Below are 14,804 nucleotides of genomic sequence, written 5' to 3'. Positions count from 1 at the left end.
CAAACAGTCTCGCATAACGTCACCAGTAAATATTGTTTTTGTGGGACGGCTCAACTCAGTGTACTGAGGAGTCAAATGGATATGTTGGCTGTTTTTACGCAAGCTTTATGCTGCATTGTCCGCTAAAAAGCTTTACATAGCTCAATCGTTTCACTCAACTCGCTATACGAGGAGGAATTTATGCAATAGCATTGGTTTCTCGCATTTTATTAATGCTTTGTTCCCTTCAAAGAGGTACCATAGCTTGAACATTTCAATGACTGGTTTCATGTGTTTACCATGAAACGATTTGGTTGATTTCCCTATTGGTGTTTTCACTAGATTTGTTTTATTGTTTACCTTTAGTAAGGTGACATAGCTTTAAAACTTCTCACGCTTTACTATTGAATTTCTTGAGGAAACTACAGTTGAATACTCCCAGCTTTTTCCCTTTATCATCCATCAATTCGTAACAGTTTTCCCCCGCGATTCTTTTAACCGTGGCTGGAATGTATTTTGCTGCTAACTTTGCGCAATAACCTTTACCTTTATCAGAATGTTCGGTATTTTTCTTTAGAACCTTCTCACCCACGCTGTATTTTGGGCAATTTGCATTTGACCTCAGATTGTAGTGCTTAGAGTGTTTTTGAAATGCTGCTTTTAAATTTTCCCTAACTTCTGAGTAAAGCTTTTCTCGCTCCGAATTGGTGATGCTTTCATACGGGGCATTTGTATCCCGCAACCGGCTATATTCCCGCCCATCTGTAACCATATTTCTTCCAAAAACCGTGAAGAATGGTGTGTAACGCGTGGCTTCGTGTACTGAGTTTCTGATAGCGTTGGCAATAGATTGTATGTTATTTGACCACTCCTTGTGATCCTTCTTAATGGTCGCTCGGATTGCGGTCACAATTACACGGTTCGCTCTTTCTGAATCGTTAATTTGTGGATGATAGCTTGGCGTTTTCCAATGGGTGATGTGGTATTTCGCCAGTAGCTCCTGGAATGGTTTAGAGACGAATTGGGTCCCGTTGTCTGTGAGTACTACTTCAGGTACTCCGAACATTTGGAACACCATATTGTCCACGAACGGTACCAAGGACTCTGCAGTGGCTTGACGGAACGGTTGAACGATGACGAACTTGCTGAATACGTCTGTAATCACAAGTACGCACGTATTTCTGAATTTACCCGAAGCAGGCAGTGGACCGACATAGTCCATTGTTATAAATTGCCAAGGATAATCAGCTATCTTTTTTTGGGTAGTCAGTGGAGCAGTCGTATTCACGTTGGTGGCCTTACTCGTTTGGCACGTTGCACAATTTTTGCAATACTGTTTTATTTCGGCATTCATCAGAGGCCAGTAATGCTTTTCTCTCACAGTGGCCAATGTTTTCTCGAAACCGAGATGGGCTTTATTATGGATATTTTCAACTATTGATTTTCTTTCGGCCTTTGGCGGTAACAGCTTCCAAGCAAAACGGGGATCTTCCACTTTCTGTTGGTTTTTTACAAGTTTGTAAACTCGTTCACCAACTACTCGAAAATCTGGGTGACTTTGAGGATTAACGGTAATCGCTTTTATTAAATCCTGATATTCAGGATCGACCAGCGTTGCTGTGATCGCTTCCACTGAACGCGATAAACAATCTGCTGTTATGTTTTGCTTGCCCTTACGATATTCGAGCTCGATATCGTAAGATTGGATTTTTAATGCCCACCTAAGAAGTTTGGAATTACCTGACTCTACTCCGATGGTAAACAACCACAACAAACTTTTTGCATCTGTGACTACTTTAAATTTGGTTCCCTCCACGAAATGACGGAAGTGTTGAATCGCCAGAAGTACTCCGAGGCATTCTTTTTCGACGCTAGCGTACCGTTTCTGCGTACTGCTAAGCTTTTTACTAAAATACGCTATTATTTTTGGTTCATTATTTACTATTTGTATTAACGCTGCGCCCACTGCATTATCATTATCATTATCAGTCCGATTCGATTAGGAATGGTAAATTAAAGTTTGGGTTGACCAAGATAGGGGCGGATATCAGAGCCGCTTTCAGTTCTTGGAAAGCTACTTCCGCTGCTTCTGTCCACTCAAATTTGCTTTTCCCTTTCTTCAGCAAATCGGAAATGGGGGCGACTATTCTGCTATGATTTTTAATGAATCGTTGATAGAAGCCTGCTAGGCCCAAAAGTCGACGAATATCCTTAATACTTTTTGGCCTTGCATAGTTAAGGATTGGTTCAATTCGTGAATTGTCAATGGCTATTCCTTCTTCCGTTAATAAATATCCAAGGTAATTTACCTGCTTTCGGCAAAAGCGGGATTTATCAAGAGATATTGTTAGGTTCGCTTTTTTCAAACGATCTGCTACAACACCTAGCAGACGAAAATGATCCGAAAGTGTTTTGGTGGCCACCACAATGTCGTCCAAATAGACGAACACTTGAGGTTCTAGGTCAAAACCAATAACCTTGTCCATCAAGCGACACATGGTGAACGGCGCGTTCGTGAGACCAAACGGACAGACTTTAAATCGAAATAATCCTTTCGATGTTCTGAATGCCGTAAAATCTCGACTTTCTTCCTTTAGAGGGATTTGGAAATAAGCGTCCTTGAGATCGATCACCGAGAAAAATTTAGCTGTTTCCAAGCGGTGAAAAATACCCTTCATATCCTTCATAGGATATGAATCCTTTTTCGTTAGAGCGTTTATTCGGCGCGAATCTAAACAAACTCTCAGTTTGCCGTTCGCTTTACGGACGGGAACCAAAGGGTTCGCCCACTCGCTTGAACATTCCTCAATTGCATCCAGTTTTTTATAGCGTTCTATTTCACGATCCATTTCCATCTGGATTGAGGGCGAGCAACGATATACAGGCTGTCGCTTCGGTTTTGCGTCTTCTTGCAAGATAATTTCGTGCTGAAGTAATGTGGTTCGACCTAATATATTGTCCGATGTACAAGGGAATTTTCGTATCACCTGAGCCAATCGCTGCCTTTCTCCGTTCGTTAATTCATGCTCTGTTTCTACTGTTTCCGGTGTGACTACTGATGGTTCTGGAAGGTCTAATTCTGGGATGTCCAGTGATTCATCCGGTGCAGTTTTTAACAAAACCGGAATTGAATCGATGGGATGTATATAAAAATGCATACAATCTTGTTGTGACCGATTTCCTCGTTTTGTGTCGATCTGAGCTACCTCTACTAATCCGTAGGTTCCTTTCATCATTGGCTTGATGTTGAAAGCATTCCAGAAATTAATCCCTAGAATGAGTTTCCGTTTAATCTCTGGAACGATCACGACAGCAATCACTTTTGTGACATTTTGAAACGTGATGGGGAGGTTTACGTAACCTAGACATGAATATTGGGTACGATCGGCTGTGCAGATTTGTATTGGACAATCGAGAATTTTAAAACCGTACCGGTCAATTATATCTTTAGAATTCAACACACTAATGCTAGCGCCTGAATCAAGCAGCGCTTCTATTTGTGTTTCAAATATATTTATGGTTACCTGAGGACACTGACTAGTTTGTATACGGATCTCTGATAAAATCAGGAAAGGGTCTACGTAAGGTTTCGTCTGATTGGGAAGAATGTTTCTATTTGGAGTACTAGACTTCCCATTGTCGCACTCCATCTTCAGTTTTCCGTGTTGTGAGATGATTCGCCAACTCTTCTGGGATGCTTATCGCAAGTTGAAGAGATTTTTCCCGGGTTACCACAAACATAACAGAATGTAGTCTTCGGTTCGGAACATTCTCTCCAGAAGTGTCCTTGATGACGGCAATTCCAGCAACTAGGGACCCTGGCTGTTACTTGACGATTGTTCTGTTGTGCTCCATGCGATTGTTCCTCTTGACTTCTGAATTGATTCCGTTGCGTTCTCCTATTAATCATGTTCACTTCTTCTTGATCTGATTCGTCTTCATTTGAACTTGCTTCTATGTTGTGAACTGAGTACCTCGGTCCAATGGGATGTAATGTCGGGTCATTTGCGTCTATGCGGTAATTCATTTGAGTCAGTTCATTTAGGCTGTTAATGCTGAAACAGGCCAATTTGGCACGATAGTGTTGACGCATATTCTCCCAAATGATCTCGAACTTTCTTTGGTTGGACAGTGGTATGGTCAGTAATTTATTCAGTCGCTCAATTTCAGTCACGAATGCGATGAAAGTTTCCCCTTTTTGTTGTTTCCGATCATAAATTCGTTGTCGGTTTCCCTGGTCTTGGTTAGGGTTCCCAAATCGAAATCTAATTTGCGATTCGAATACGTTCCAGTTCCAAAACGGTTCATAGTACGTGAAAAACCAATTAGAGGCCTCTCCTCGGAGTAGCAGATGGATGTGGCATAATAGATTATCTTTGGATATTCCATTCATACTAGCCAGAATTTTTACCTTGTATACAAAGTCTTCTAAGCTTGTCGATCTCGTGTCGCCTGAGAAGCTGAGGTTCCATTTCTCTATCCTTCGATCGTAATGATTTTCTCTGTAGGGGTTTCGTTGATTCCTGATTGCAAACGGTTCCGTAGTATCTTCAATGTCACTGCTTTCCCCATGAGGTTCCTCTAGACGGAGTTGCCTTAGTGGTTGGTTATTTTGGGTGTCTCGTTGATCATTCGAAGGTCCTGCTCCATATGTGGGAGGGTGTCTGGAATGATTCTTCGTCTCATTAATTGATCGAGAAGCCGGTTCCCGATTTCCGTTCCTCACAGGTTCGCTAGGTTGGAAGCATCTAGAAGGTTCTGTTGGTAATTGTAATCCCCTTGCTTGGATTATTGAAGTTTGTGATTGTTTAACATTAGAGAGTTTTGAAACCATGTCTCTGAGTTCGTTAACTTGTGCTTCCAAGTTGACAACTTTTATTTTCAATTCCTCTTTCGTTGGCTCGATGTCTCTGACATTATGTTGAGCAAAAACGTTCGGAGGGGGAAACTCAAATACTCTTGATGGGCTCTCCTCTGACAACCGCGTTGTTTTTTTCGTTGCACCTAGCCTATTAGCTGATTGTTGGTCACATGATACATCCAATGCAGGTATCACTTCTTCGTTTGGTGTACCATTTTTATTTCTAGGCGAATCCTTTTCTGACGAGCTTACATCCTCCAGTTCATCATTGTTACTAACTGTGGTTTTAGTACCTAAAGCGTTCATTATTTCATCGATGTTTTCTAGAAGCATTCGTTTCATTTTCAATGAAGCATCATCGGGCGCATTGCTGCGCTCAGTTCGTAAACGATAATGTTTTAAACGTGAAATTAGTTTAGAATCTGGTCCTTTTATAGCGGCTGATCTAATTTGGTTCACTCTAGAATCAATGAGGTCAAATTCTTGCTCAATTGAGAAAGGTGAACGGTACTCGCGGTTCTCTTTAGAATCTTTGTGGAATAATCTTCTTAGTAAACGTTGTTTTGCATCTAATGTTTTATTTATTTCTTCACTATAATTTCTCAACCTAAGCTCGTAATCCACTTCATCATCCAACAGATGCGAAGCATACGGCATTTTCATAGTCATTTTGAAATGTTCTATATTATTTTCAAATTTATTTTTATTATAATGATACAGAAAATATTAATCTCTGGACACCAACAATACAAAAATAATTCACCACTACTATAATTATTGTAAAATTGTATATTGTATAAAAAATATATAAATATAATAAATATGAATAATTCTAATAAATAACATGCATTTGGTAATGCACTTATTTCCAATTTAGAAAACGAAATCTCAATGAACCAACACTCTATGAATATTCTAGAAAAATAAATTATTAATTATTTGTATTTTAATAAGTATAACATGCAAAAATCTACTTAATTTTAATAAATAATTCCGAAAACAATAACTCAATAAACACAATGATCTGCCAGAATTATTCACTGTTTCCCCAAATCTGTTACTCAAATATCAGCTTTATCCGAACAAAAATATTTCGCAAGACGAAACAGAACTATATATAGTATATTTAAGTATTTAACGTATAACATACAACAAATTCACAATGAAAATTGCCATAAAATTGAAACTAATAAATTCACACAGACTAATAATGCCAACATCAAATGAAACGCGTAGGTTCGAACATGAGTTGGGCGCCAAAATGTAGCGTGCAGAACTCCCAGCTACGGTTTCGCCACTGTTCCGGGGATTCTTTAAAGGCGAGTGGCTTAAGCGCCACCTCTAAGAGGACCACTCGCGCGAGATTTGCCCGGCAAAGGACCAGTCTTATAACTAGCCTCTGAAAATGGTTGAAGAATCGCTCGAACAGTGACTCTTTCCCCAAGTGTTTCCCAATAACGTTCCTATGACTTTTTGGCCGCCACCAAAGAGATCTGGAGGAAATCCGCAGATCTACCCGGGAAAAAGAAAACAATCAACTACCTTGCTGTCCACTTATCACCTCTCGCTTCAGGCGCAAAAGTGAAACTCCAACGTAAATCCAAACATGTAAATTCAACATTTATAGTATACCCGATACGAGACGCAAAACGGTTTCTCCAAAAGAAAATTATCACAAATACATATATCTCATATAAACATTTATTCCTAACTATTTAACACAATACTTTCCCAATCCTAATGTCTACCCTAATGTGTCCCTCGTGCGTCTCCATGAATTTAACAGTATTGTTTATTCTTCCTAAACGTCTTCTTTTTCTCGGTGGTCACTGCATCATCATTTACCGTTCAATAAGAAATACCCACCCACATGCGCATGTTATAACGGGTTAGGGTACTCACGGTTTGAATTCAAACTGGCTCTGCCCGGAGTGCTGTTATAGCGTAGCACTCCCTTCCGACGGAAATGGCTTTGTCGGGAACTTTGACTCCAGATCGTGGGGTCAGCAGTGCGTCACGTTGTCCTCTGCGGTGTGCCGAGCCTCGAAGGATGTGTTGGTTCTCAGGAAATCAACCCTAAATAAACCGCCGTCGAACGGCTTTTGGAGCTTTATTTCAAAGCACAGACACTTAACGAAACCTTGGTAAATTTGAATTTCTTCGTTAATTTTCCTTCAAAAACACACCGCGACGCTATTTCAAAATCGCACTCCTGCCTCTTCCACAGATTGGGTCAAAGTGAACGAGCAAAAAGTATGACGGTTGCTTCAAACAATTAACCCTTTCCTCCAGGAGAACAATATTTGCCGAAGCCAATAAGGTTCTTTTTGAACCGCGAATTTCCCCAGACCCCCAGTCCTACAGCTAAACAAGTCATAATTGTCCGCTCTTTGTTTCAAGGTTGAGTCAGCTAATTCTCGCGATTCTTCCACGAAACCTGGCTTCTTTATTTTCCTCGCGCATGAGTGACCACTCAAGCTAGCGTCGCTTAAGCCACTCGCTCTTGTATTGGTGTGGCGGAACATGAGCTTTGCCTCGCTCTTAGATGTTGTGTTGCGTACAACAGCACAACGATTTCATGCAAGTTATGAACATCGTCGTGTGCAATGATCGACGGGAAAAAGTCTGTTTCATTTGTACTGAGTACTTATGTTTCAGCAGAAGTTTGGCAAGTGTGATTTAAATATTTTAATTATATTAACATAATAATTCCTCCAACAAATAAATAAATAAATAAATAAATAAATAAATAAATAAATAATAAATAAATAAATAAATAAATGAAATAAATAAATCTACCAAAAGTGGGTGAATAAATATATAAATAAATTAACTAGAAAGTAAGTGTATGTACAACATTGAAAATAATTACATTACACTTAACAGAATATTTACAAGAAATGTTAAACACTACAATACACAAATGTACACCTGTTACAAGGTATATTAAATTTTGGAAATGGCTCTTGTGATTCAATGAACGCCATCCTTTGCCATTTATCGCTTAAATCAGCATGGTCGTTTCTGCTGAGAGGAACATTCAACCCAAGCATCAATATGCGGTACCTGATCGCTGTGGCCCTGCCTAACAGCGAGCGAAGTTCTCTTACCACATAGAATTTCTCCAATTACACTGGGCGATCATCCGATACGTACAGGAGTGCTTCGAAGGTACACTGGACCTGTATGCCTTCCGATGATGCGTAAGCCTTCAAAGGACGGTCAGTTCCTTGTGAGAATGTTGTGTAATTCTCCACTGTATTGTATATTCGCAATCAACCGTTCAAATACGGAATCCGTGACTGTGTTTACCTGGGCACCAGAATCGATCAGGAACTCACAATTCATTCCAGCCACACTAGCATTTACGACGCCGTTATCACTTTGCACACACACCGCAAAAGCTTCTGCGTTCGACTCCAACAACTTGCAAACCTATTGAAAATAATTTAATTAGACCTGTGCACAAAATTTGTCATCTGGGTGGGCTGAATAGTTACATACAAATCCGTAAGGTAAGTTTAACAAATGCAACTGCTTTATTATTCAATTTCAAAGTATCAAGTTCAAATTACAGATTCGAGTTCAAACATATTGTTTCAGACATATGCCCACCGATTAGGATGATGTAGATAAAACATCGCTTACAGTTCTCTCAGTGTTTTCCTCGTTAGGCATTGCTTCTGGTTTGGTGCTGACTATCGCTACTTCTGAAGAATTCATTATTCGCTCCCGGGAATCCGATAGTTGTCCGCCCTTCGGTGGTACTGGTTGATTGCACGCCCTCAACAAATGACCCTTGACGCCGCAGTTGTGACAGATCATTTCGATCGCAAAACATCGTTCAGCAGAATGGTAGATACTGTTGCATCGAGTACAGCGCTCCGGGACCTGGGAGCTCGAATTTCGCCAACTCATACCTCCTCTGAATACACGTTGCCCACGTCCACCCCGTCGATTGAAGCTTTGATTTGAGGTGTATATGGAGGCTGTGTTACGAGCACCGTACCGTGGTATTTCAGCTACAAGTACGAACAGCGTTCACTGCAATCACTGGCATCCCTGTAACGGCTTGCTTCTTAGACACATATTCCTCGTTTAAACGTATTGTCTCAATCTCCCGTATTTTGTTAATGAGATCCGCGATGGATCCTTTACGATTCATCATTTTAAGAGCTGCAATCCTCACCTCTTTGTGCTTCGCTTGCTCCGCCACGGTACTTAGAATTTCTTCAAATTGTTTGCCTTCCGCGTATTCGCATAGGCTTGCTGCTATCCCAACTCGTCGTATAAACCCCAGATCCGACTCCTCTGGCTTTTGGGACATCAGTGCAAGCTTTCTGCGCTGAAGCATGACATCCGAGGTTGAGGTAAAGTATTTCTTCAGACGGAACAAGGCGTTAGAAAAAGGTTGAGTGTCTTGATTAGGGTCGTCGCTCGTTGACTCCGTCGCTCTATAAACTTCGAGGAGTTTTTGTCCTGCTCTAACTTTGAAGACCATATATTTTGTTGCTTCATCGCTGATGCCTGCTAACACCAATGAGCTTTCAAAAAGATCCACCCATGCATTAAAATCCAGCCTTGAAATTTCTTCTCCATCCATACTTGGCTTGCATTCGGGAACGTTTATTGATGATAGCGATATTTGATTTAACGAAGAAACAAAGCGCTATAAATCAGCTGATGATTCACCTCGCTGGCCAACAGGGTGCTCGGTGCTGCAAGGTCCCAGGTCATTTTCAAATTCAACGCTATTGACATCTCCAAATTCGCTTCTTGCCGACGATAAGGTAGCTTGCAGTGAGCGGATCGTCTCTTGCGCTTTCATCAACTCTTCAGTAAGCTGATTTCTACTGGAATTGGCTTCCGATAGTTGCCTCATTGCCGTGTCTAATTTCAAGCTTCTCTTCTTTCTGTAATTTATACAAGTGTTTTTTTTTTCGTTTTAGCCACACATATTTTCAGTCACATGGCCATTATGTGATTACGGTGTACCATAGCAGATGCAGTTTCTTTTATGACTTTTCAATATTTTTTTGTCTTTTTCTCTTCCTCTTTGGCTTATCTTGTTTTTTTTTGCCAACAATGCTTACCATGCTGTTATAGTTTCTCTCCTTCCGGCTTACCTCCATTTTTTTGCCGAAGGTGATCTTGGCTTACCTTTTCTTTTGCCGATTTCTATTGTCTATTCATATTTAACGTACTTCGACGTTACTCTTGCTCGCCAGAAAACTGCACCGCTATCGTAACCGTGTCACATTTTCACCACAATATTTGATTTTCATCTCTTCAGCATACTTACTTCGGAGGAGCGTCGACTGCGCCATTGTCGTGACCAGGGTCCCGCAATTTGGACGCCATCTTAAAATTTAGATTGCTTCGACCTGAAAGGCACTTTCCACACCAAAAATCGTACACAGAATGAGCTCTCAACTCGATGCTATGCATCATCCAACCTCGAGAATCGAATTCTCTCGCGCTTAATTATCTCTCTGGGCTCTCGTTTTCCTGAAGTGATGCCAGATTCACGGCAACTCGTAAATTTTCGAAATGTCACCGTATATTGTAGAAGCTGGTACTTGAAGACAATCTTCAATATTATTGTGTTTTCCTTTTATTGCACGGGATTTTATTTCTTTATGCGTTTATCTTCGTACCCAATAAAATTCCTTTCTAAACATAAATGGAGCTCTCTGAAACCATTGTCGTTCATCATTTTCAATATTTTTAACATCTATGGGGAAAGTCCGCCAAAAATCTGAACTCCCTGTTCTCACATCGGAGTAAAGAGAATCGTTCTCTTCTCTTCGGCTCGCCCTTCGGCAATCATCGTTCTCTTCGAACATCTCTCCTTCCGGTAGATCTTACGTTTAAGAAACTGTGTTTTCCGACACTGTTATTTTGAGTGTACAAGAAATGGGTTAATTGCAAACTGAAGGAATTAATTATATATATATATAGCTGTATATTATTTTATGTCAGCTTTATTTCCCACACTTATTTCCTCACAAAAGTGAGGCTGCAGATGAGTGCACTGATCGAAAGATCTTATAAGATAACCTTTGTATGGGTCCCCTCTCATTGCTCAATTCCTGGCAATGAGAAGGCGGACACTCTAGAAAAGGTGGGTGCCCAGGAAGGCGAATTGTTTGATAGACAGATTTCATACGATGAATTTTTCCAATTACTGCGTCAGAGTTCCCTCTTGAGTTGGCAAACCGATTGGGACACTGGAAGTCTTGGGCGGTGGTTATATTCATTTATTCCAAATGTTTCTTCGAGAGCGTGGTTCAAAGGTTTGGACGTAAGTCGTGACTTCATTCGTGTAATGAGTAGACTTATGTCCAACCACTACTCGCTAGATGTGCACCTCCACAGAATAAATCTTGTTCAAAACAATGTCTGTCGGTGTGGAAACGGTTACGATGACATCGATCACGCAGTTTGGCAATGTACGGATAATTACGCAGCCAGAGAGTACCTTTTGAATGCCCTTGAGGTCCAAGGAAGACAACCCTATGTTCCTGTTAGAGACGTGTTGGGAACTCGCGACATCTGCTATATGCAGTTGATCTATATGTTTGTGAAACGGTCTAGTATAAGAATTTAATGCCTTTGTGTTTTTTTTTTCTTTTTCGTTATTAGTTTGTTTGTCTTGTCCCCTCATCTCACCGTCGCCCACCCTCGACAGCTAGTCGAACACCAGATGCTATCCCTGGTCATTATGCACAATGCTACAGTGCGTGCGGCAACCCTCGGTTGAGACAATGATACCTCATATCCATATCCCTAACCTGACCCGTCCCACAAAAATTGTTGCCCCTCTAACCTCGAGTAAACCGCGAGTAATCGGTCGAAACCTACTGAACATAGATTTAAGATGAAATTTTTGTATAAACAAAACTAGAGTTAGCGGCTCCGCAAAGCTTATGCGATTGAGCCTTACAAATAAACGAATTGGAAAAAAAATAATTTTCCAATAATTGTAAGACTAATATGAAATCGCCTTAAGAAAAAAAATCTGTATCGTGAATATAAGGCCCTATTCCAGAGAACGAGTCGAGGAGACGAGCGTTCGTCTCGTTTGTTTTGGTATTCCAGATGATGAGCTCGACAAAAAACAGACGAGTAAAGTGCGATTCACATACAACATCCACGTCACGTTCACGTCCCGTCACGTCACGTTACGTCAGTTATTCTACCATGTAATTATTATGGAAACATTCACCTACACAGGCAACGTAACGACCCGTCAGCATACGTTCAACGAAAACGACCGGCAGGATTTGTAGAAAAGAATAAAGTGCGATTCACATACAACATCCACGTCACGTTCGCGTTCCGTCATATCACGTTGCATCAATCATTCTCCCATTCAATTCCTATTGATGCATTCACATACACCAGCAACGGCAAGTCGAAGTTGCCGTTGACGGTGTATGTGAATGTTTGCATAAGAACTGCTTGGAAGAATAATAGACGCAACGTAATGGGACGGAACGTGAACGTGACGTAGATGTGTATGTGAATCGCACTTAATTGACGGGACGGCTCGGTTGGTTTTTGTCTGGGCTTTGTGTCTCGGATTTTGTTTTGATTTGGTTTTACAGTAATTTACATCTATTTCAACATTGAGCTAATTGAACAGACCTGTGATACAACACGTTTAATTGGAAATTTTTGTAAACAAGTTCGGGCCCAAATTATGGCCCACATTGGAAGTCGCCACTAGTCGCGAATGTCCAATTGCTGGTCAAAATCGACTCCAACGCTACACTGAGTGGTGCCTCAGCTTATCGCATTATAAGTAACTTACTGTTTTTTTTATGCCAACATATCTCTTAAGCCGGGTTCAGACGGTGCGAGTAAGCATACGAGTCGATCTAGTCAGTTACTGCAGTGCAGCTACTCACACCGTGTGAACACATCATGCCAGTTAGTGTCATGTGTGATTCGGCGTGCGAGCTACTTCAAAGTTTTTTGAATTTACTCGCACTCGCATCCCTCAAAACGTCAAAAAACAGAATTTAGCGTTCGAATCAGGGATGCCAAATGTAAACAAATGTCTCTATTTTTAAGATATTTGAAAATATGCGAAGATATTTATAGACTTGAAAAATATTGGAAAAACAAATAAAACCCTAATAGTTTCTAAACGGAATCGTTGTTATTTTGTTTGGCACACTGGCGGGGCACGTTTTCTTATTGAGACAGTTTTATTGGGAATCTAAATATAAAATCATCATCGGGCACAATTTTCATTCAAAATTCACTCACAACTTGCAAAAAAAAGTATTGTTCTAAGAAACAGAATACATATTCGATTTGAAAAAAAGTATATTTTCATTCATTATTTTAGTTTTTGAGACGTATTTATTCCTCCGGCGAATCTACTATCATTTTCATTTCACAAATTGGTACACGAAGCTGCTGTCAACGCGAAGTAAATCAAATTTTGAAAAATCTTTTAGACTGCCATTTGTAGCACCACATACTTTCGGAATTAATTAAGCTATGGATGCTTTCGAGGTTCTAAAAAATAGCGACAATAATCTGATATATATTCCATATTCCAGAAGAAAGGCACATCATTTCTAGTTTCACTCATGAGTGTATATTGGCGTTGTATTTGTGGAGCAATTAAATCCAACAGTTTTTTCACTTTTTCAGGTGTTATTTCCAACACTGCTCTGTACTCTCGGGGATCATCATCGTGGAGTTACTCCAGTATTGTATTTGTTACTCCTTTTCTTTGCATCCAATTCCTGGCCCGAATCCTTTTTTCTTTCTGCTTTTTTCGGATAGTACCCTCAGTTCAAAGAAATTCAGCACAAAGTATTTGTAAACACGGCCAGCGTGTGTCTCGCGATAAAATTTAAAATTGTGTAATGATAAATTCAACTGAAAACCTAAGCCGAAAACAGCCAATAAATAAGTTGATTTCGGATCAATCATCTGTCAAATTCGGACCTGATTGCTGTTTCTGACTATTTGATGGACATTTGAAAAATCGTCTGGCATCTCTGGTAAACCCGTACTTAGTATCTAGTTTCTTGTCAGCAGCTCACATTGTGTGAACGGACAAGGCGAGTCAACCATTTGTCAAGCGAGTTCACCGGGTCAGTAGCTGCTCGTTGTGAAGTCAGCTACTAGCAACGTATAAATGGGCCTTTAAGCCGGGTTCAGACGGTGCGAGTAAGCATACGAGTCGGTCTAGTCAGTTACTGCAGTACAGTTACTCACACCGTGTGAACACATCATGCCAGTTAGTGTCATGTGTGATTCGGCGTGCGAGCTACTTCAAATTTTTTTTGAATTTACTCGCACTCGCATCCCTCAAAACGTCAAAAACAGAATTTAGCGCTCGAATCAGGGATGCCAAATCTTTACATTGTCTTTACATGTCTCTATTTTTAAGATATTTGAAAATATGCGAAGATTATTATAGACTTGAAAATTATTGAAAAAACAAATAAAACCCTCATAGTTTCTAAGCGGAATCGTTGTTATTAAACGGTTTTATTTAGCTTGCCCTGTAATCTGTTTGTATGTTTGTAACATGTCCCACATTAGTAGAAATTTGACCCCCTTCTTGTTGACCGATTGATCTGAAATTTGGAACACACCTTTATCTCTGTAGTCATTACAAAACTGCGTATTTCATTATCTTGTAAATCCAAGATAGAGGCCGCTACAAAATGGCGGATCCCTTTCTTCCTCAAAACCTCATCAATGTGGGTTTTCCAAAACCCCATCAATATGGGTATCAAATGAAAGGGCTTGACTAGCAGAATACAGTTATTTAAGAAAAATGCAAATCCAAGATGGCTGCCACTACTAAATGGCGGACTACATAGTTTCCCAAAACTTCATTAATATGGGTGTTGGGGGGAAGCAAACTACGCCACTGATGACTTGATCTGAACCTGCGCATCCGGACGGTGCCACTCCATGACGCACCCAG

At 40.4% G+C, this 14,804-nt stretch overlaps 1 protein-coding gene across 1 annotated transcript; it reads right to left on the bottom strand.

Moving 5' to 3' along the window:
- Positions 1 to 370: 370 nt before the first annotated feature.
- LOC129773339 (uncharacterized protein K02A2.6-like) lies at positions 371 to 1,201 on the bottom strand. Its single transcript, XM_055776939.1, has one exon. It carries the CDS (start codon positions 1,199 to 1,201, stop codon positions 371 to 373), a length of 831 nt encoding a protein of 276 aa, XP_055632914.1.
- Between the last annotated feature and the right edge of the window lie 13,603 nt (positions 1,202 to 14,804).

Source organism: Toxorhynchites rutilus, chromosome 3 (genome assembly GCF_029784135.1).
Source record: "Toxorhynchites rutilus septentrionalis strain SRP chromosome 3, ASM2978413v1, whole genome shotgun sequence".
In the NCBI taxonomy this organism is placed as follows: Eukaryota; Metazoa; Arthropoda; class Insecta; order Diptera; family Culicidae; genus Toxorhynchites; species Toxorhynchites rutilus.
Note: the sequence above shows the minus strand (reverse complement) of the source record. Positions and strands in the feature narration are given on the sequence as shown.